Genomic DNA, 24,063 nt, shown 5'->3' with positions numbered 1-24,063 from the left:
GCAGGCAAGAAGGAACATTCTTATGTGGTATTACCAAGCACACATCTAACTCTGCAAGTATGCTCTCCAGGGACCAGAAAAGGATCCTCTGAATTGTGAAATCAAAAATATGGCAAATTTTCAGAAACTAAGATACTTCCACAAATCAAACTATATATCGAACCAAGATCACAATTATAATAAAAAGTGAGTCTCAACCTCATTATGGAGAAGATGTTTTTCTGTAATAAATTGTTCAAAACTTCTTCAACATTTGTATTTTACAGCTGTAACACTTATCACTGGAGTCATATGCTTACTATGTTCTTTCTTGTCAGGAAGCATCTTTTTCACTTGTAAGTTTATTTTGCTCAATGAGTCATAAATTAAAGAACTTTCCAGAGGAACACAAAGAAGGATGGTTCAAATTTTATAATGCATCACACATTGGAATACCAAAAGGCTTCTACTGCAGTTTAATGACTCATTTTGCAGCTGAATAGGAAATGCCAGCTGATGTACACTAAAGTTAATAAGGACCTGAAAGAGCTAAAACTGATACTTAACTTCAAGTATCATTGGTACTCACTGTAAAGAATTGTGCCATTAAGAGCAGTTGTTTTCACTGCCAAGTACAGAGTCGTCAGATTGCTTGTTTCCTGCCCAGATGCAGTCCTGGTCTCAGATACAGATGTCTGAGAAGGTAGTTCCAAATAAGAATTTCCAGTGAAGGATGGAAAAAACAGTGCTGTGTCTGTAATGAATAACCAAAATCTAATTTTATTAAATTATTATGAAATAAAGTGATAAAATAAAATATAATCAGCAAAGCATGTTTAAAAATATTAATTCTTCTGCATACCTGTGAATAGTGTAATCAACTACATTATTTGCAAAGCATGCATATACATTTAATTTCAAACATTCTAGTTAACTACGCAGAAAATGAAAATGTTCTAGCATCTGCATATTGCCAGAAGCATAAAGAACATTTTAAGAGGGACTACTCTCAGAAGATGCAAAGTTAGAAAGATTGCCACAATTTTTCATCTTTACAGATGTGTCTGTGCAGAACTTTTGTCCCATGACATCCTTTTGAAGTACCTTTGATTTATAGTTGTAGACAAGAAAAACAGGTTTTCTTCATTTTGACGATACTCATATATTCTGGGTTTGAAATTATGATGAAGATGACATTGGGTGGTATATACATTATTCCATTACACTACTCTCGTCTTGCAAATGAATAGTCATAAAATTTTTAACTATGAAAGCTTAACATTTGCAACATTTATTGCATTCATTATCTTTGTCATTATGTTTTGTATTATTTTGGTTTGGTGTTTTTTCCCCTGTAGCTGTGATAATAATAACCACTCAAGCAAGAAGAAAACAGAGTAGAGCCAATTGAGGTTAGGTGGAATGTCTTCCTGATGCCTTAAGCATCCTAGTTAAACAATACTCCTTGAAGACTGCCCAAATTCATCACTAGGGATATAAATAAAGAATGAGGAATGAGAAAAGCAGTCTGAGTTCAGGTAATATTTTTGTAAACAATTTTTAATTGAATGAATTAAATCAATAAAGTGGATTTTTGCCTGATGATTACAAATAAACATGACTACTATGTGGATGATTTTTTTTTCAAATTTTTTATTCCCTTTATTTGTTGTTTCATTATGAAATCTGCCCCTGTTTTATACTTTGCAACTTTTATTGGATTCAAGAAGAAAGAACAAAATGCAGCCCATAGTTAAAGAAATGCATGTTAAAGGGATTCATTAAAAAAACAAAACCATACACCACAATACAACAGCTCAGCTGTGCTTTCTATGTCCCACAGTGCAGAGGAAGAGGTCTGGGTACCCACAGATCCTGCAGGGAAGAACTTCCCAGCCTCAGGAAGCATGATATGATATCCTCTCTTCAGGGAAATTTATCCATGAAAACTTTCTAAAGCATTCTTTTCCAGAGACAATCTTTACTGTTAATCATACTAGCTTGTTTTATCTTTTGTAAATTTGATCGTAACAACAACTTGTTTTTAATTATGCATATTGCCTTGTTCCTTAAATATTGACAAATAATAAAAAAACTAATTCTGAATAAAGTCATGCACTAATCAGAACACAATTCCAAAAAGAAGGCCTGGAGATGAAGCTGTAATTCAGTGGCAAGCATTAGATAAACAAATAACCCAGTATATGGCAAGACAGTGAAGCATGTAGGAACCCCAGCATCCCAAGCATACCTGTAGCAGTATCCATTGAGTCTAAGTATTTTTGTCTTCTATCTCGCATATAGTGGAAGCACCTTTTAAATACCCTCAATATTTGTCAAGCAACATGAAATTTTTTCAGTACTGATGCATTTGGCAAAAGTAACAAAATCTAAACCCTACTCCTGAAACACTTTTCACATCTCATCTTTTATCCTTAACAGAATTTATACATACAGCTAACTTTAGACCCAGAATTTGAAATTAATTCAGTAACAGCAGCAAACAGTTTGATAACAAGGAATAGGTTGATGCAATGCAAGCAGTTATTTGCAGTAAATTGCAGCCTCACACAGAGCATTATTCTTCCTAAAGATTATCAAGATCTACCAAATGACACAGTATTTTTGGAAAAACTTAGCAATAATCTTTGACAGATTTCCTTAAGGAGTTCACTGATAGTGGAATGTTGCGATCAGGATTGTAAGAAATCCATAGACAAAAGAAACACCATAATTCAAAATGAAGATCTTGTCAAGCTCCTGATAACTTATACACATACCTATAGATCCATTCCATAAGCCTATGTTGAACAGTAATACGTAATTCCCTGACATGGGGTTCTAAGGAAGGTGACATTCTATGTACCGTAAGAAATCGCCATCTCAAACTTATTGTTTTCAATTTATACATATAATTGGTAATGACAGTGAAAAGATGAATTGTGTTCAACATATCCTAACCCTTTGTCTCAACATGTATAAATAGTACATGAGGATGGTTACTGTAAACTCTTTCTAAATATTAAAAAAATAGTAGCCTTGAAAGAAAAAAACATAAACTGTGAAAAAACATGGAATAAAAAGTAACTTTTAGAAAAAAAACCGTGGAAAATACATGTATCTACAAGTAGCACCTATACTAAGATAAAACCATGGTTCTGAAAAACCAGTTGTTGCTCCTTGATGTAGTTAATTGAGTCTGTGTATTAAGAGCCTAAAATCCAGGTTTGTGATGAAATAGGTAGAATAGTACACACAAACCTGCTTGTCTGGAATCTCTTTTTCCACTTCTTTCATTCTACTGAGCTCTGAATTAGCAAAAATTGAGGTCCCATGAAGCACTGAGCATAGCTGCACAGTACTAGGTTATGTGAATCAGAGCGAAGGAGGGCATACGCGGAAATTTAATAAGCTAACTATATAATATCAATGCCAGCTATGATGTGTGTATAAGACTTATTTTATAGGACATGTTTTCTAGTAACATTTACAGAGCTCCATATTTTAAGATGGTTGGTAATAAGTGATTCCGTACTTCATTTATTTATTCTCTCCTGGGGCCACTATCTACCAACTGTCAGCTCTGTCCATGACTCCAATGGACTCTTCTACTAGGTCAATGGTCTCCAAAGTGGAGTGCATGCACCCCAGAAGGTACACAAGACAATTTTCTGGGGTGCAAGAAAAAAAATATTGGAACTGCAGTATCACATATATGTAATTTATAAATAAATATACATTGGTGTAGTGACTTCAAAAATTTTTTACTGATGGGGGGTGCAACTGAAATAGTTTGGAGATCGCTGCACTAGGGAAAAATTGAAGGACAATAGGGACTTGCTAACTATGTCTCCCACAAGAAGGAGAGGGAACGTAATAGAGTAACCAGCACGGTGATTCTGTAGTACGGAGGATTTCTACAAAGAAATTGCATCATGATACTTTGACCTAAGTTTTACCATTTACAGAATGTAACTTTTTGAGATATTAACTGCTACTGCAACTAAACAGTGACAAATGTGACACTATATCAATAGAGAATAGTGAGAAAAGCAGGATGATACAACTAATCAAATCCATGCAGTACTTTTATACTCAGAACATGTCCCTGTTTCAACAAACAACATGGCTTAATAAACGTAGGACATTCTCTGCATACAAGCTTTATCAGGAAGCAACATAATACAGTGATAAACAAAATGAATGTATAAAAAAGATTAAGTACAACACATAATGTAACAGATTTGCAGATCTCAATTACACTGGAAGAAATAAAAAAATCTAACATTTTCAGGGTAAAAAGGGAGACTGCAAGTAGTTCAAGATATAATACCTGCAAAAATTCATAACAGTGACTACAGAGTTGGGTCTTGGATTCCCTGAACAGTGCATATTGTTAAGAATTGCACTTTAACTGTTTAACTGAAGGTTCAGATTTTCTGCTGAAGTAAATAGATTATCTGGGATTTTATTGACTAAAATCTTTGTAATAACACATGTGCAAACAAATTTCTATTATGATCCTATTTAACCTTTTCTTAATTAGAAAATAAACAGCAGTAAGGGGAAGAATACAGTTTTATACTACTAGTAAATTGGAATCAATCTGTTTCCATTCCTATCTCTAATTTTGCACTTTCATTGTTTGCATTTTGTGACAAGTTTGGCTTAGTACTGAGTTCTGTTAAATTCTATTGAATTCTGTCAAAAATAAACTTTGTAATCTCAAAGATCAACTGCACCAGCCATCACTAAATAAATTCAAATGAGAAATAAATAACACTTTTAATAATAACGACAAGTAGGGGAAAAAACCACAAAACAACAAGACACCAGAAAACGCAGAAAGTCTTTCTGGTAGAAGAGATCTGATGAAACATCTGACCAAGCCATCTAAAATCTACAGGGTAGATAACTGCTTTGAAAGTCCTTGGTCCTCTTGAATAGCAAAGAGAAATGGATAATCCTAGGATGCGAGTCTCCTCAGCTTATAGTAAACATTTAAAAAGACCAGGTGAATCATGGCCTAAACCTGCCTAGTTCTCTTCACCTGCTGTAAAAGGACTTGAGGATTTCTAGTTTAGCTGTAGACATGTACACCGGCAGTATCTGAAGTTAGATGAAAATTCTCACCCTTGATGTCTGTGCATCAGAATGAAATGGCCTGCTGGAGGATCTTCTTTAGGCAAAACCAAGTTAATAGAGTAGTTCGGAGTTGAAATGTTAAGGTTGTGAACTGTTTAGGATGTCAGAATTTTAAGTCAGGGGCTTAAATTCTGAATTTGCTATTTGTATTTTTCAATTACAGTGGTAAACATCCTATCGCAGAGATCTCAAACTGATGGACAGGTTCTCTTGTTCTTCATTTCCATCACTCAAAGAAAATTGTAGAAATACAGATGATAAAAGCTTTGCCAACCAGTGGATCAGACCTTTTCCTTATTATCAAGAATGAAGGTTTTTCTTCCCAGCAGGCAAAAAGGCAGTTTAGCAGCACTATCAAGGGACTGATGAAAACGTGACTTGCTCTATCCATCTTATGCTCACAGAATATCACAGGGACCCCAATTTAACTACCTGAGATCAATGCATTCTTTTATCTCATGTTCATGGTGTGAAGAAAATCAAAGTGAAATAAATATGATTCAGATAATTCCTAGGGATTATGTCTGGTACATACAAAATCTGACCTGGGTATTTCATAAGGCATCACACACACCTACAATGGTACAGAAATACAATCAGCATTTCCTTAATGACTGTAACTTTAGAAATCTATGAACTAATTGATTAGTTGAGTTCACCTGTTTCCAGACAATAAAATATGAAGCAAAATAGATTTCACCCTTGCTGCTTTCATTCATTTGTTTCAATGCACAAAAACCTTCTGCTTGCTGTAACTGAACTCCTACATCATGAGGCAAAAATCCCTGTGGAATAAAATGCAGAAGTTGCTCTTTATCAGGACAGCTTAGTGCCTTGTTGATAATGGTCTCCGCTGTCAACTGGGAGATCTGAATTCAGATCACTGACTTAATCTCTTACTTTGTAGATTGCTGGGAGGCTTCAAATGGCAGAAAGACGGTATATGTAATTGTGAAGACTCAGAGGAGGTGCTGGGAGACAATGGGTCACATAAGCAATCCTCAAGAGCAGGACAGAATTTCATTTTCATTGAAGGAAACTGCCATACAAGTGGAGAAATATTAGATGAAAAGAGTGTAAAAAAATACAGGCAAATAAAGCAGATGATGTCATTAAAAGTCTCTTCTGATTTTTTCCATGCAGCCTGGTAACATTCATCTGCAGAGTTACAATGAAACGCAGAAGAGAAACAGGGATGATCAAAGGGATGGTATGGCTTCCAGAGTGAGAAACAGACCAGGTCTATTCAACATGCAGATGAAAATGTGAAAAACAAATGACTCCTCCATGTCTTGTAATACAAAAACTAAGGGCACTCATGGATAATATCAGGTCACAGTCTTGAAAGCCAAAAGAAAATGATTACAAACCATTCAGAGAATGCATATCTGTAAGAAAATACAAGAAAACCAATCCACCAGACTAGCAACTATAACGGATTCACAGCTCAGGAAATCCTAGTCTCACTGTCTAAAGGAAGCTGAAGTAATTGTACTTTAGAAAAAATCACATTTGCCCTGTTTTTTATATCCCTTCTAAGTATTTTTGACTGGTTTTGCTCAGAGACAGGATATTAAGCTAGATGACCTGCTGGCCTGATCCAGCTAATAATTTTTATGTGACTTGTTCTGCTTTCTATATTACTGTTAAGATTGCATGACAGAACACAAAGAGTTATGCACACCATTTAACATATAGGAAATTAATGATTTCATAGTTATCTGAAACATATAACAATTGTCATTACATACTGCCTAGAGATAAGTTACCCTCTTTGGCAGCTGCACTGTAATAACTAGATCAACCCAATGTAAATACTTTATTAGTTTTATTTCAGGAAAAGCAATTGATCTGTTAATAGTTTTAGTATTCCTTACATACTGGGAAGTTCAAGAATTAGCTGCTTGCCTGACAAAATGGAATGTCAGTAAAGCAGCTTGATGTTCATATGCTTTGGGAAACAGGAAGCCACAAGAAGAAGGAATTATTTTCGTATTCCTGTTTAGTAGCCCTAATTATTCCTCTTCTGATCTCACATTTTAGAAAGGAAAAACCATTTTTTTATTTTTTGCCTAGACCCTCAGTTGCTGTACACCAGTAAAGTTATAACTGCATCAATTTATTGGATATGAGAATTCAGTATTTCCTGACAACTTCTGTATATCCCTAAAAGGGAAAAAATTATCTGTCTCATAGAATAAGATGAAACTTACTCTGTTAATGGCCACAAATGGTCATTCATATTCAGTTCAAGATTTTGTGAAGACAGTACCTCAACAGAAGGTGTGAAAAATAATCAAGAAGTTGGGTGTTGAAGGAATTGCAAACAATCCAGGATTATTCAAAACCCAGAAACAAAATTAGCAACTTGCTATCTGCTTTTACTAGTTTAGAAAACAACTTGGTCATTTATCTTTTAATGCTTGATTAGCTTAATCTAAAAACTTTTACTTTACTTTGCTCCTAAATATGTTGGATTTTAAAGCAAAAAGAATGTTCCTAATTGATACAGTGCCTAATCAGATGTATTTTACCACCTGCATTCAAAATGATGCATAAGTGCTTAAATCTTTTCCTGAATTTGACATAGAGGAAATTGGGAAGTTATTATCTAATATTTCCTTCAAGCTTAAGATATTTGAGAGGAAATATGATCTTCCTGCAAAACCACCAGAGTTTTATCTATTTAAAAATAAAAAAAAAACCAAAAAACAAAACTCTGTTTATAAATAGGAGGGAAATAAAGGTCCTTTATATCTTCATTTCTATTTTTTAATCTCTTCCAATTACAGGAAAACAATTAAGGTAACTTTGAATATCAAACCTTAATTTACACTGGAGTTTTCGTGATGCACTATTATATTTGATGTTGAAAAGCAGTTTGCTTTTAAGGTCACTGTGACACATACTATGGCAAATTTTAATGAAGCAAGGACTTGTAAAAATCTTTTGAAGTTCACTCATTAATATATTTGTTCTGTAAAGTATGAACATGAGTTTTCAGTGTCTTGATTGAGGTCTAATGAACTGGTAAAAGGAGTGAATGAAGTAAAGTATTGGTTTTCAGGGTGAAAAAGGCAGCTGTCAGAATACATTTTTAAAAGACATTTCAGAACATTGGTCTACTAGAGGTCATGTATTACTCATTGTAATAGTAACTGTTTAGTTATGCTAATGAATGCAGCTCAATAGCTTCACTTTCAGTTGGTTTACAGTGTCAGATAATGTGTACATATTTTATTTGTGTATTTGTAATTCTTATGTCTATCAAAATTCTAAGGCCATCTTTTTTGCTTTATGAGATATCAACGTATTTTCAGTCCCTTCAATTTTATTTCTGCCTGCTAATTTTAATTTTATTCTCCTCAATGGTGCTTGAACACATAAACTAACATTCCTATCCCAAAGGATCAGAGAAATACTTGTCGAGTAATTGGCTATAAAAGTCTAATTTGAACAAATATTCAGACTTTTTCACTGTGTGTGTCATCTTTAGTCAGTTGAAGCGGAATCTTCCATCTGGATAACACTGCAGACTAATTTGTCCTGTGGTTGGCACCAGATAATTGATGATCAATATTATGTGTGAAATACAAGCTACATTTTTGAGAACATTAAATTTAATGTTCACAGATAAATAACAGTTTCTATATTGCTACACTGTGTTTGTAAGAAATTTTTATTATTTACCTAGGAGATTTTTATGAGATTTTTAGGCATAGATGCCTAATTTTCAGAATTGTGTAAATTTAATCTGTTTGGATTTGCAGGTTTAGGTTGTTCCTGAAATTTCTCATTTTCTGGCTATCAGTACCTCCCCTGTAGCAGTAAGTTCCTTCAAGAACGAGCTGCAAAATTTTTGTTAATATATATAATATATATATGTTCATTTGAGCTATTTATCTCCTATTTTTTAACAAATATTCATACAATGGAGAAATTAATTTGGTAGTGTGTCAAGTGATTAACCAACCAATGATCGACGTCCTTCTACTAATGCTTTTAATGTAGAAAACATTGATGTGACCTTTTTAGATTTCTGTTTTGAAACAAAATTCAGTATGCTTCCTAGGACTTTGCAAGATCTCTAAACTATATAGGAACATGTTATAGAGGTCTTTATGCCTCTCTTTATTTTGACACACAATAATTTGTGCTCAACAGATTCAGTGCTTCTCCAGAAAGTTGGTTGTATTTCCTTATTACAAAATACTTTTGGGGTTGGTTTTGTTCGTTTGTTTGATTTCTTTTTTCTGGGGAGGGTTAGTGTATGTATACATTCTTAATAAAAAAAAAAAGGAAACAGTAATGTGTTTGCAGATAAATGGGCAGAATATTGTCCCACAGAACAGATGGCTAAGCAGCTACTGGCACACAAAACCAGAGGGAAAAAAAAACAAGAAAAAAACCCCAGGACTTAAGAACAACATCATACTAAGAAAAAAATAAGAAAATTATACCAGTAATGATGCAGCAAAAGTAAATATGTGGTATTCAGCAGAAGATTGCATTTCAAAGCAATTTCATAATGTAGACTCCCATTTACAAAACTAATTAGGTGGTTGGACAATAAAATCCAGAAAGCTACAACAGAATTATAAAAATAAATGCTGTATTTTGGCAGAAGGATACTAAAACCACCAACAGCAAGTTCAACAAGAAGTTCTAACTTCTTGGACCAGAGAGTGTAAGCTTTTCTACTTTATAAGCCTGGAATTAATTAATTTACTAGGTTCTATTTCTTACTTAAAATGAATCACTGGATTGATTGCAATGTTTTAATTTGTTTAAATTGGCATCTTACAGTTTTCCCTGAGACTCGATTTTGGGATGGCGTATGCTTCGATACTGTTGCTATGTATGATAACAGCCTGAGATTAGCCAGTGACATTGTCTACAAGTGAGAATGAGAAAGGTTAGAAACAATGTGAGCATAAACATTGTTAATTTCTACTCTGTCAAAATGTGCATTTTTAAAAGGAAACATGAAAGACCAAAATAGGAATACAAAAGTGATTTCTTCCCCATTTTCCATTTATATTAACATCTTGTCATGGCTTCTTTTGGAAATCACATAGGTAAATCTAGAGTTTGGTCAAAATAAAAAATCAATAACAGAACATTTATGACAGAAGAATATTTATGGTCTAAAATTATTAACAGATTAAGTTGGATTAATCTTCAGTTAGCATCAGAACAAGAATTAGAAAAACAGACCTTTCAATGTAGTTACTCTTTCCTCTGAAGATTCACAAACCAGTAATTTGCTGGGTCCCCACAGTTTTGATAATGCAATTTATTTATTTTTAGACAGGATTTTCTGAAGAATGTGACACTATAAAATGAAAAAGTATCTCCATTCCTTTCCTTCATTTCCATACATTTGTTACTGTTATATTAGGAAGTACCAAATTAGAAATACCACTTACATATAATGATCATTTAAAACATTTGCAGTAGACTGTATTTAACATTGTATGGTCTTAGAAAAGTATTTTCCAATTGATTTTTTGGCTATTTACTGTATTAATATTTAATAACAGCAACAATAATAATATATCTGAATTGCAGTAGCTTTGGTTGTTATTTTGACAGTTAGAAGACAGCAACATTTAGACAAAGCAGGAACATTTACAAATATGTATGTTCACTTAATCCCAACAGCGATAATTTCAAAGTAGTTTAATTGGGCTCAGTGTTGCAGGCACACAACCAGTTTAGTCGCATGAAATTGAAAAGACTATTATAAACAAGTAAGCAATATTATCAGATTACTTAATGAAGGGGCCAACTGAAAACCCAGCAATGCACAATCTCTATTTTTTTTTAATAATTCTTTATTTTTAGCAGCCTTATTCTGCCAAGTTGTAAATTCAATACTGTCTGACATTACTTTAAATGAATGAATAATTTTATTTTCTTTATGTTGACTGTCTTGGCTTTGAGTGCAGTACCGTCACTCTCACCTTCCAAAACATAACCAGTAGCAGAAGTGCCAGAGGAGACGGATGTTCACTATTAGAGCTTTCAGCTCATGTTCTTGCTTTTTCCACTGACTTGATGTTCCAGTGATGTGGCAAACTCCTAGGTGTAGGTGAAACTAAAAGGGTAACTGTTCAATTTACTTGTAGATTGCCTGCTGTGTGCAAACAGAAGCATGGATTTTTAGACTGTAGCATTGAAGGGCCTTCGAATAATCTGATCTGGTTAAAGATGTCCCTGATCATGGCAGGAAGGTGGGACTAGATGACCTTTAAAGGTACCTTCCAAACCAACCAGCTGTATGATTCTATTATTTTCTCAAAGCAGAAGTGACTGAACAGTAGACAAGAAATTTATTGCCTTGACATAGCTGCTGCATTTTGGGTCAGTGTAAGTCTGTCCTGAGAAAGAAGAAAGAGGGGGAAGACTGCATCCTCAAGGAACAGCTGAGTAAGCTCTGTTTGGAGATGGAAGAATCCTTCAGCATGGCTGTAAACACAGGCATTCCCAACGCCATCTCTTCTCACCCTCCATTCTGCCTGCCCAAAGAAGCCTGACAAAATTCAGTCCCAGAGGTAATAAAAAAGTCTATGAGAGTTTCAATACACCTAGGAGACCACCCTTCTGGAATAGATGCTTTCAATCCCTTTTAACCTCTTTGCAGTAAGGGTCTGACTTTCATCTATACAAAAAGTTACTTTATTCTAATTTTGTGGTTTATGTTCTATGTGACAAAGATGCCTTTCATGTTTAGGGGTGTTCTCTGAAGAAAGAGGAAAACAATATTTCAGCTTTAGATTGTGGTTTACTTAGGAACCTGTTAAGTGATTAGTACAGACTAAAAGCTCTTATTTCAGAACCACTCCAGTTACTACAAAATACCACATGCTTATTAACAGTGAAGCATTACGCATCACCTACCATAATTTCCCTTTTGTTTAACTGTACAGAAATAGATTTTAGAATTAATGTAACACCTTTTGTATTGCTGTAAGTAGGTCTCCTCAAACACAGTGTTGGTTTGATTTATAGCATTAGTTTGTAAATATACTTAAATAAATACGCTCAAATTAATAGCAAGGTGGTCAATGAAACAACAGATAATAATTTTACCCTACAGAAAAATACTTGTAGACAAAAATCTCATTTTCTCTCTGTCTTTACTGCAGACTTCAAACGCATTAATTTCAAGGTAAGCAAAACTTATGCTTGATAATAATTCAAGTCCAGGTGGCCAAACTACATCACCAGAATATGATTTGCAAAATACACCAAGTGAAGTGACGCAAATGCTGGAAAGCAAGTGACAAATTATTTTCCAGCATTTGCCAAAATTTTAGAAACACTTTCTTGTATATATACATATTTCTACAAAGGATCCTAGCAGGAAAATAATCTTCTCTTCCAGGCAAGAAAACAAATACAGCAACGTTTGTCTTTTATTAAAGTAATCCTTGTACCTCAAATGCAAAAGAGAATTTGTGAAGCAAGGTATGTAAGCAGCAACAGATCTTTAGTATACCTAGCTTGATCATGAAAAAAACACAGGAGCTATTAAAAAACTGATGCTCTCTGATGCAAAGAACACAAACTAGAAGATATATGAATGTTACATGACAATAAAAGTATAAAATATGCCAATATAAAGAGTTTCTCAGTGAACCAGGACAAGTCCCTAAAATGTCCCTATTCTATGATTCTATGAAAATATTAATGTGTCAGTATGTTTTTTTTTCTCTTCAGTTCAGAAGGTAACTCCACTTGAGCTACTGAAAGCTTATCTGTCTGACAAACAAAAGCAGGACATTACTGTGAAAGCAAAAGAGACTCACAATTTGTAAATCTCCAAACTCCAGTTTATTCTGACACTATGAGCACATATTCTGCTTACACAATGAGGTAGATCTCGTTGGAGATGGCAATGTACGAAGCGAAGCAAAATATCTGAAGCTGGTTTAGGGCATCAATGAATAGTGAAATGCAAATGACATGTAATAGGAAAGTTTCCATTAAACTTTTTCCAAATTAGATTGATTCCTCACTCACTTTTACATATCTAAGGAAAGATCTTTTCATCTCAAGATTTGGTGCTGCTACAGTCAAGCGAGTAGCACTTACCTCTGATGATGGTGTCAGTGCTAGAGAACTCACTGCACTGCACAGCTTTTAAGTACTTTTAAGTGCCCAGAGGATGCAGAGAAAATGCAAAAAGCTCTTAGAAACCACATCCAGGCCTCCTGCACTGTGATGCTGAAATGTTTAGAAAGCCTGTTATTCTTTATCATTATTGTATATTAAGCGACAAAATTTTAAGCAAATGTATAGGAAAACCCCAATAAATTAAAAAGTATTATTTATCACGTGCAGGATACATCTCATTAGTGATATTAATCTATCTTAAAAAGAAGTAAATTTAATTTTAGTAATTTTTAATAATTCAGTATTAGTAATTGTTGCACTAGAGAATTAATATCATGGTATTGTATTTTCAAATTAATTACCTACTTTTAAATAGTGTGCTGCATGCTTTCATAGTTTTCCAAATTGTCGATATCTTTCACTGATGTCAGTGATTTTCTCATGTAGTGGGATGACTTTCACCATATTCTTAGGGGAGAAAAATGATCATTCTAGCGGTTTTCCATTATAAGACCTGTTTAACAACTGAGTTGTAATCAAAAATAAAACAGCACCTGGAAGCTGATACTGAGTTTTTGTAGCACAGACAGTTAATCTAAACTGTTCCACTTAGACTTTAATGTAAAGTAAAATCAGGACAGTCTGACCTTCGAGTCAGTGATGAAAAAGATAGGAAGGAAGCAATTTTATTTTTATACAATCAGTATTTTTATAAAACATAGTAGCAAATGACACAAGAAAAATGGCATTATAAACACTACAAGGAGTTTTGAGTTCAGAAGCATTTTGTAGGTGTGATCAAGAGAAAGAAAAGTGAGGAAGATATCAGTGAGAATATCAGCCCAGAAGAGAAACATTTTTCAGCCATGGTTATAATAGGCAGATGGAATCCATCTCTCAAGTCTGAATAGGGTTCACCTGAGTGAACCACTTAGATCACAGACAAGTGGCTATGTTAGAAGTACAAATCATGTTGTACAAACTTGCTCTTCAATTCATAAGACCCTATGGAACTGCAGTTCAGACAGATCTGTATTAGGATACTGTATCAAGGATCCATATCAATTCAAGTACTCAGAGAATTAAGTTTTATTTACAGGTAAGTGGAGCAATTTTTCTGGCTGGAGCTGTTAAAAACTACATAGCCTGGACATGATAAGTGTTCTTTTCTCTCCCTTCTTGATTTGGATCAGTGCTTTGTATAAACAAAAACTGTGGCAAATAAGAACATGAAGTCTCAAAACAAGTAACTTTATATTTTGTTTGACATTTGCATGTCTACCAATTCACACGTATTCCTTTGAAAGCCACAAATAGTAATGGTATAAAATTTATTACATCTCCTTTAGAGGTTTAATGTTTGTTCTTTTCTCCCAGCAAACTCTGAAAGGTCATGTCAAAATGAAGCTGCTGATGTTGCTGTGATGGTTAGGCTAGTTTTCCCCTTATTAATAAAATCATAGACAACTTAGTAAACAAACCCATTATGAGGCTAGATGTTTTTTTCTTTAAAGCTGAAATAAATCCACCTATATATTCCATTGGAAAATCACTGCTATACATGAAGTTGGAAAATCAATAAAATTTAATACAGTGAGCTAAGATACAAGCAATTACTCAGATTGGACAGGTGAACACACCTGAGAGACGAATACTAGCTTTTTATTACACCTTGTGAAACTATCAAAATTTCAATTTTATTCAGTATCAGAATAAGAAAAAAATGGATTAATACTTTCCTTTTAAAAGGAAACATTTCTGACTATCTTCTCTTCCCTCCATCCATCGTGATTTCAGAACATATATTCTCACCAGCTCCAAGATTTAAAGATTAATACTTTACCTCATGTTTGATATTGATTTTAGATTTAGCTTTAACAGTCATTCAGCGAGCAGCTGGCAATATCAAAACCATACTAAGGCAGACAGGAATGAATGGGACAAGATGATAACCAGGATCATGTGATTTCAGAGAGGTCCCAAACTACTGGAGTTAGAAAGTCCACTGTCCTCACCAATGGAAAGCTAAAAGCACCTGCAGATTTTCAACTGGTGTATTTCCGTTTTTGGCCTTAGGGTTGCTCACAAAACGTTTACTATCTCCAACAGAGCTAGGCAGCATTTGTTTTACTCAAAACAACTGATGTATATGCTGTAAGAGCAGTTAATTTGCAGAACTGGTTCAAAGCTCAAATACTTAGAATCATAGAATAGTTAGGGTTGGAAAGGACCTTAAGGTCATCTAATTCCAACACCCCCGCCATGGGCAGCGGCGCCTCACACTAAACCATGCCACTCAAGACTTCGTCCAACCTGGCCTTGAACACTGCCAGGGATGGAGCATTCACAGCCTCCCTAGGCAACCCATTCCAGTGCCTCATCACCCTTACAGGAAAGAACTTCTTTATATCCAATCTAAACTTCCCCTGTTTAAGTTTTAACCCATTACCAACCCATTACCCCTTGTCCTATCACTACGGTCCCTAGTGAAGAGTCCCTCTCCAGCATCCTTGTAGACCCCCTTCAGATACTGGAAGGCTGCAGTGAGGTCTCCACACAGCCTTCTCTTCTCCAGGCTGAACAGCCCCCAACTGTCTCAGCCTGTCTTCATACAGGAGGTGCTCCAGTCCCCTGATCATGCTCGTGGCCCTCCTCTGGACTTGTTCCAACAGTTCCATGTCCTTTTTATGTTGAGGACACCAGAACTGTACACAATACTCCAAGTGAGGTCTCACAAGAGCAGAGTAGAGGGGCAGGATCACCACCTTCGACCTGCTGGTCATACTCCTTCTGATGCAGCCCAGGATACGGTTGGCTTCCTGGGCTGCAAATGCACACTCATCAACCAACACCCCCAAGTACTTCTCCGCAGGGCTGCTCTGAATCTCTTCTCTGCCCAACCTGTAGCTGTGCCTGGGATTGCTCCAACCCAGGTATAGGACCTTGCACTTGTCATGGTTAAACTTCATAAGGTTGGCATCAGCCCACCTTGCAAGCATGTTGACGTCCCTCTGGATGGCATTCCTTCCCTCCAATGTACCAAACAAACCACACAGCTTGGTGTCATCAGCAAACTTGCTGAAGGCGCACTCAATCCCACTGTCCACGTCAGTGACAAAGATGTTGAACAAGACCGGTCCCAAAACTGATCCCTGAGGGACACCACTTCTCAGACTAACTTTGTAACAAAATATTACTGGCATGAAGCAAAATAAACCTACAAGTTTGATGTACTGGTAGTGAAATAACAGAACTTTTAGGGATAGCTATTTTCTCCTTTGTTCCATTTATCACTGATGTATGGTTGATTGGTATAAAATGAAAGGTTATCAACCATTTTGCACTACCTTAATTCTATCACTTAACATGTTGGATGATACCATAAAAGTAAAAAAAAAATAATATTTGATTTTATAAAGCTAAAAAGAACCAATAATCTAGGCTATCATTAATTGATTAATGTGCTGGTCTTTCTGTCTTGCTAATTAGGATTTCAAGAATTACTTCATGAAGTTCAATACTTTGCTGTTGTTACTGTTTATAATCATAGAATCAACTAGGTTGGAAAAGACCTTTAAGATCATCAAGTCCAGCCATTGCCCAGGACTGCCAAGACCACCACTAAACCACATCACTGAGGGCCTCATCTATGTGTTTTTTTAACACTTTCAGGGACAGTAATTCTACCACTTTCCTGGGAAGCCTGTTTAACACATAATGTGATTCTTCCAGTTTTAAACTTGAGATGCTCCACAGCAAACTTCAGTGGCATGACTTTACTGGTTTTGGCTGGGGAGCCAGGTAATTTTTTTCACGTATTTCACAGTATGGTGCTCTGATGAGCAACTGCAATTGTAAAACAACCTTACAGCAGTGTCACAGCTCTGGCACTAACACCACAAGATATTACGTTTTGGACTTGTGATGAAAACAGTGTTTCTCACTTTTAACTTTCCTATTCTCTTCACCATCCCACTAAGTAAGCAAGCAGCTGCGTGGGGCTGAGCTGCCTAGTGGGGTTGAACCACAGCACTGTTCTAGAAAAATACTTCCAGGCCATCTGGAATGCATTGTAATGCAGTTTACTGTCATTTTTAGAAACGAACATGCATTGTAATGCAGTTTACTGTCATTTTTAGAAACGAACTATTAATTTTCTGAAAAGCAAGCAATGATCCTTGCTTAGCCTTGGATAATGGAAACAATAGCTGGGAAGTATGCATCCATGAGAGTCCTAAGATTAAAGATAGAACTGTCAAATTATAGTAAGAGCCTCACTGACTGGCAACTTCAAGAATTTCTAAAAAAGATCGGAAATGTCTGAAGCAACAGGATTCAGAACTATAATTGATAGATTAGAAAAAATGTGGTATCACTCCTTTGACAGGTCTTTTTGTATACCAACTGTTCTCTTCTTTCAGTAATGTCTGAAAAGTCCTTTCAGAATTACAGGATTGGCAAAATGCATTGCAGGAAACAGAAAAGAGAAATAGAAGAGATAAATAGTATCTTTAAGAATCACTGCAAAAACAAAATAAATCCAATTTAACTGCATCACTGGTGCAACCCAAGAATAATAGGTAGAGGTCATCATAGAATCATAGAATGGTTAGAGTTGTAAGGGACTTTAAAGATCATCTAGTTCCAATCCTCCCCTGAATTCACGGTTCACCATGAACTTACTGTATCCAGGTTTTGGTTCACAAACACAGATCAAGTAACACTTTTAATTCTTCCCCTCCAGAGATCATGGGCCTGAAGTATGGAGTATGGAGCCTCTCCCAAGTTCTGTTTTTATATATCAAAACACAATTATGATTCTATTTTCACATGACATGGTACTTTATGATGGAAAATTTTATTTGAATTCATCAGCAGTGCTGAGCTCAGTTTAATTTTGAAAACTACTTGCACTACTTTAGCATTAATTTTCTATACATTTTTCCCAGTCTGATGAGCAACTGCAACTGTAAAACAACCTTACAGCAGTGTCACAGCTCTGACACTAACACCACCAGATATTATGATTGTTTAGTACCTGATAAAGAAAACAGGAAAGCAGTGAACAAAGCAATACTGAAATTACGTTTACTACTACTTTTAAATATGTTACCCATCTACAATACTAATATCTGCTTGGGTATAAATAGTCATCTATGAAATTACTTCTTTTTCAAATCATAGATGAAAAATGAATATGGGAGGAAAAAACAAGTTTGAAATGAGCTATCATTCAGCACAGCTCAGATACAATTTAGAGCAGTAGCAGTGCTGATGATTCTTTTGAAATAAACAGAATCTCAAAGCACACAATAAAACCAAAATATGTTCACAAGAACGTGTCCCAGGGTAAGAAACACCTGCCCTTTTAGCTTGATGTATCTAATTATTAACAAAGGTACATTCTGCACTTTAGTGCTGTTTGATTGTTCCATATTTCACCCTGAGTCACACCTCAGATATTTTCTAACAGTCTCAGTGCTGATGGATTTCAGATTGGAAAATGTAATTGCTTTTCTGGGTTTTTTTACTACATTCATTTGGTAACAAACCTACTAAAAAGTATCACAATGGATGAACTGCTGGTAAATGATCCAAGACATTTAATCTAATTTATCTACTAAATCACTTTAATTACTTTTGGACTGTCAGCTGTTACTTTCAGATTTTTAAAACAACAAAAAAAAAACAAAACCTCTCATTTGAAAAAAAAAATAAATAAAGACTCCTACACACTTTCTCAAGTCAAATAACCTCTCACAAATTAAAGAAACAAACAGATATAAACCCCTATGTCATTAGCATACTACTTCCAGTTCACAACTTGGATAATACGAAATAACTAACTTCTGTCATTTTGAAAGTGTTTACCTTTATTTTCTAATGCCTAGCAGAGTCAGACACTGAGTAGTCTTGTTTAAGCCGATTTAAACTTACATTTATTTTAATGCATGTGTATAAATATTGAAATTTGCACTTGGTTTGGTTTTTTTAACATTGTTGATTGATGTCAGATACGGTAGTACAAAGCCAAGATAGAGTCTGTAAAGCTAAGTATGACAGTGACTGCTATCACAAAGTGTTTGCAGCTGTTATAAACTATCATAAAAAATGTCTAATATCTTTTTGTATCTTCAACCAACAGAACGAAAACTTCTTTTTTTTCTTTTATGCACTGCATGTAAATAAAAAATAGATGTTTAAAATCTCATTATAGAGTATGTTCCTTTGTTCCTGAACTGTTTCTTGTACAGAAACTGTTTTGTAAGAGACTTCATATTGGTTTTAAAGAACTAACTGTATGACATAAAGCCATTATTTCAACAGTGAAATGTTTTCAAAATTTTATTCAAGCACAAAATGAATTTGTAAATCATGTTGGCATTACTAATTGCTCACAGTAGAGGTCTTGCTCTGTTACCATGTTGACTTTGTTAGACTTGATTAAAAATGTGGAAGAGGAACTAGAAAGAGCAAATAATAACATAACCATAGACTGATATCTTCCCCAAAAAGTCCTGCAAGCTGATATATTTTCTTCTTAATCTATAGGAAATTTTCAGTTATATCAAGAACTATGGGACTTCCTTTTTTATTCTTTGGCAATCAATGAAGCTATTTACTACTATGGCATACAACTCTGCATGGAACAGAATGTGTGGCAACTGAACAGATACTATTGCTGTAAAAATGTACTGCCTGGTCTTTAATTAGATTCACACATTTGCATAAGGAGGTATCTGGAGACAAAACATGTTGATTCTTCTTTGCTTATGTTTATGCATCAAGGAGATAAAAACAAAGTCCTGATGGATCAACAAAATAAATTAATTATTGTTTCTCTACAATTAGAGTGGCAACCCTTCTGTTTTTCTAAGGGGGCTGGGAAGGCACTAGAGCAGCAGCTGGTGCATGTCACTGATTCAAGGTCTGCTAAGAGAAACATCAGACAGGAGATTTCCAAATGGGAAAATATAAAGGAGGGATCCAAGTGTATCTTCAGATATGAGAGATCTGGGGTCAAAAATGTCAAGGTGGTGAGTCTGTTCTCAGATGCTGTTCCCTCCAAATAGACCTTGCATCTCTTATAACCATCGCGTTCTTTGTTTTCTGTGAAAAACAGCCAAGGTGAAGCACAGATGAAGCTTGCATGTGAGTAAAGCTATTATACAAGTAAAATCCTGGTATCATAACAGGCAGTCAAGCCACAGCCTAGACCAGGATTCTCTTTATGATAGGGGCTAAGAGAAGATACCACAGAAGAGGATATAAACGGGGCAAATACGTACTGATGCTTCTGGAATACTCTTCTGGACTCCAACAGTTTGCAACTTGTGGACTTTATGAGCCAAAGATTCTGACTTTTAATTTAATATGTTTTAATGAATCTCAATCTCATGAATTTATATATGTTTCTTTTTGAACCCGTATAACATTTAGTATCCACAATGCCCTACAAAAAATGTCCCTATGTGAAGTAAACAAGCAGGAGAATCCCGTGATTTCAACTAGGCTGACAGATCTTTCCTCTCAGAACATACAGGGCCTTAAAAAAGACAAAACACTTGAAAGAGGTGGGACAATACGAATTCCATGAAACAGTTATTAGGACATTTTGTTAGCAGTTTTACATTATACCCCAATAAATTAGTTTCAGAACTGATTTTTTTTTTTTTCTGAAGAACTTCATATTTATCCTTAGAATCTAAAAACTAAGAAAACTTATTATAGGTTTCAGCACATTTTCTGAGAATAATAACAGAAAATAACTGATTCTACTAAAGCAAATTAGAAGAAATCTTAATGACAAAAGAGTATATAGGCGTAAGAAAAATATAACAAGCTACTATACCTAATGTAAAAAAATAAATAAATAAAAGAGTATCTTCTATTAAGAAATTGGTTTCTATAAACATAAATTTACAGGGAGAGCTCAAGAACCTCTGAGTCCTCTATTATTTCTCTACACAGTGTACATTCTGGAGTCATGGGAGAAATTCCTGTTCAAAACCCTCATGTTCATGCAGACACATCTAGCCTTGTCTGTGAATCTGTAAAAATAAATTTAATTCATGCTTAAATTAATTTTTTCTTCCAAGAAATACTGACATCTAATCAAAGAATTGAAGTTTAACTAATTTATCTGAAAAAGAACATCAGAGGACATACAACAGAGAGCAAGAACTTGCTAATTTAAAAATGAAATCAGGAAAATCTTTCCTTAAATGAGCTACAGTTTTGGAAATGGTGAAAATGTTGACACTATACTCATGTTCATTTATGAATTAGATAGAGTACCTTAAAATGTTACTTTTCTTCAGCTGCTCATTACTGTGTCATCAGATAAGATCTAATCATGTGAATCGTGAATCCTTTCAGCACATTTCAGTTCACAGTAAAACATATTAGACTAGATCTACTAACAAATAAGAACATAACAGAATCAATTTTTATTACCATGGCTTACAATAATATCCCCAATCAGGTGAAAAATTAGACCGTAGACTCACTTTATGGAGTCTCTGTAAAATCTGTAAAAATAAGCCTTTTGCTTTACTTATTCAATTTTGTGAAATTGAAAAAAAGCTTTCGGCTTTTTAGAAAACAGAACACTTCATAATTTAAAAAAATTGTTAGCTGTTACAGTAATAATGAAATTAGTACTGTCTCAGGACACATATGTGGAAAACACAGCTTTCTAAAGGACCAGAACACACTTGCTAGCTTCATTAGCCCAAAATAGTAATAATGAACCTCCAACCCACACTCAGCAGAGGCTTTATCATCTATGTTTCCTGTTCTTAACTCACTCATTCTGTATTAGTTAACATTTTATATTAGTATAATACAATGCTATCATTGCAAAACTCAGTTTTAGAGTTACACCTTGCTCCTCTGCGTGGTATTTTGGCATGATCCTGTTCAGAATTTTTCATGCAAAAAAACCAAACCTCTCAAGTATGACAAAAGGTTTTGTGGTAGTTATTTTTAGATAATAAAATGGTACTACTGCTACAAAAAGTAAAATATTTCAACACTTTTTGTTCAGGATTTTGTGTTCCATAGACAATTTTTAGCAACATCACCTGTGTGAGAAATATTTTTGTCATAGTTATGAAACAGCTGATGTAGAGCTTCAGCCTCTATAGGTATGACACTGACTGTTGATGTAAAATGACCGCTGAAGTATGTTATAATAAAGTTTATAATAGAATATTTCTACTTCTTTAGGTCTACTACAGAGTAAGGCTAGAAAGTATATAATGGTATCAATGAGGCATTTCTTCACAGTTTCAGTTGTTTAGAACTTTGTTAAATGAAGCAAACTGAAATTTTCACCATGTAAAGTCTGACTCATGCCCAAAAGATGTTACTACCATGCTAGAATTCAGCTATACTGATTGAAAGGAAACCAAGAAAATTAACATTCACAGATTAAGTCTAGCTAAACTCAATTGACCTTTACAAGTCAGAAGGAGGGCCCATCATCCACACTTAGAATCATAGAATGGCTGGGGTTGGAAACGACCTTTAAAGATAACCTAGTCCAGCATTCACTGCTTGAGTGAGAACTGTTAATGGGTGTACAGACAGTGGATATTTCCACGCTGTATGTGAAGCAGCTGGGAATTAACCTGGAAAACGTCACGCATTCCTGCTGCGGGAAGGTAGAGCTCTGGTTACCACACACTCACAGCACCAAGAGCTGCTCAATCTCAGGCTCCTTCTTCACACCAATTAACCATGTAAAATGTGGCACTGGGGCCTTTCTACAGAGGTGGGGAGATCACTGTGAGATTGCAAGCTTTCAACAATGTACATGAAAGTACTTGGTGGTGCTATCCCATTTCTGATTCAATGTCAATACCACGCCATAACAAATTGTACTGTGAATAATTTTAATCCCATCAGTTATCTTGGAGGTATTTTTGTCATGTCCTAGAGATAAATGCTCTAAAATGTTACTGTCAGTAATTCGGTAAGGATGCTAGTACTGCTGGTCCATCTGTTACAAGCACTCTGATTATTTGGAGAAAAGAAACAGGGATCTTAGAGCTTTGTTGCATGAGGCTCTTTAATCCTAAAAACCAATCTGGCATTACAAAGTATAACTTTTAAGGAATGTTCAGTTTCTTAGATATCTTCATATTTTCTTTTCTCACAATTTTTTAAAGAAATCCACTAGGTGCTGTAATTTTATAATTAACAGTGAAGTCCATATTTCTGTGACATAAATGTATGATGATGCCAAAGAAGGATATGTTAGGACTGGAATTAGCTGTTTAGCTTACAGACACTGCTAAATGCTACTGAAGGCACATTTAAGACTGCTGCAACATTTCTTATAGATTTTTCTCTGCAATTTTTTTGCTTTTCTGACCAAGATATTTGGGTAAACACATGACAGTTGTATTACACTGCACTGTGTCAGCAAAATCAACTGGTTACATATAGATGACCTTTACTCCCACCGATAGAACAAGACCTGTATTTGTTCCTGAAGAAAAGTATGTACTGATGTATCATTACTGTCTTAAAATTATGCATAGATCCCCTGAAATGGAACCTAACACCCAATTATACAGGCAGTAGAAACTGTGCTGACAGGAATTCTACTTTTCTGAAACATTCATTGTAATACATAACATATACTTTATCCACCCAAATAAATAAAAAATACATAATCAGCCAGAACTGATGATACGGAATACTGAAAACAAGTATAAATAGTATAAAATAATACACAAAAGCCAAAACCAGCAACTGATACTGTCCTTCTGTCACTTATTTAAAAGGCTTATTTAGTGGATACTTCAT

General features: G+C 34.9%; 1 protein-coding gene across 1 annotated transcript in view; it reads right to left on the bottom strand.

Annotated features, from left to right (window-relative positions):
• Window positions 1-24,063, bottom strand: part of EYS (eyes shut homolog) — a 286,523-nt gene that overhangs the window by 158,801 nt on the left and 103,659 nt on the right. Inside the window, exon 7 of the mRNA XM_062626098.1 lies at window positions 569-733. Within this exon, the coding sequence (XP_062482082.1) occupies window positions 569-733 (165 nt within the window). The remainder of the gene's footprint in view (window positions 1-568; window positions 734-24,063) is intronic.

Source organism: Pezoporus occidentalis, unplaced genomic scaffold (assembly GCF_034315485.1).
Source record: "Pezoporus occidentalis ecotype Australia unplaced genomic scaffold, CSIRO_AGI_Poc_V1 ctg29, whole genome shotgun sequence".
NCBI classification, from domain to species: domain Eukaryota; kingdom Metazoa; phylum Chordata; class Aves; order Psittaciformes; family Psittacidae; genus Pezoporus; species Pezoporus occidentalis.
This window is presented reverse-complemented; position numbering and strand designations above follow the sequence as displayed.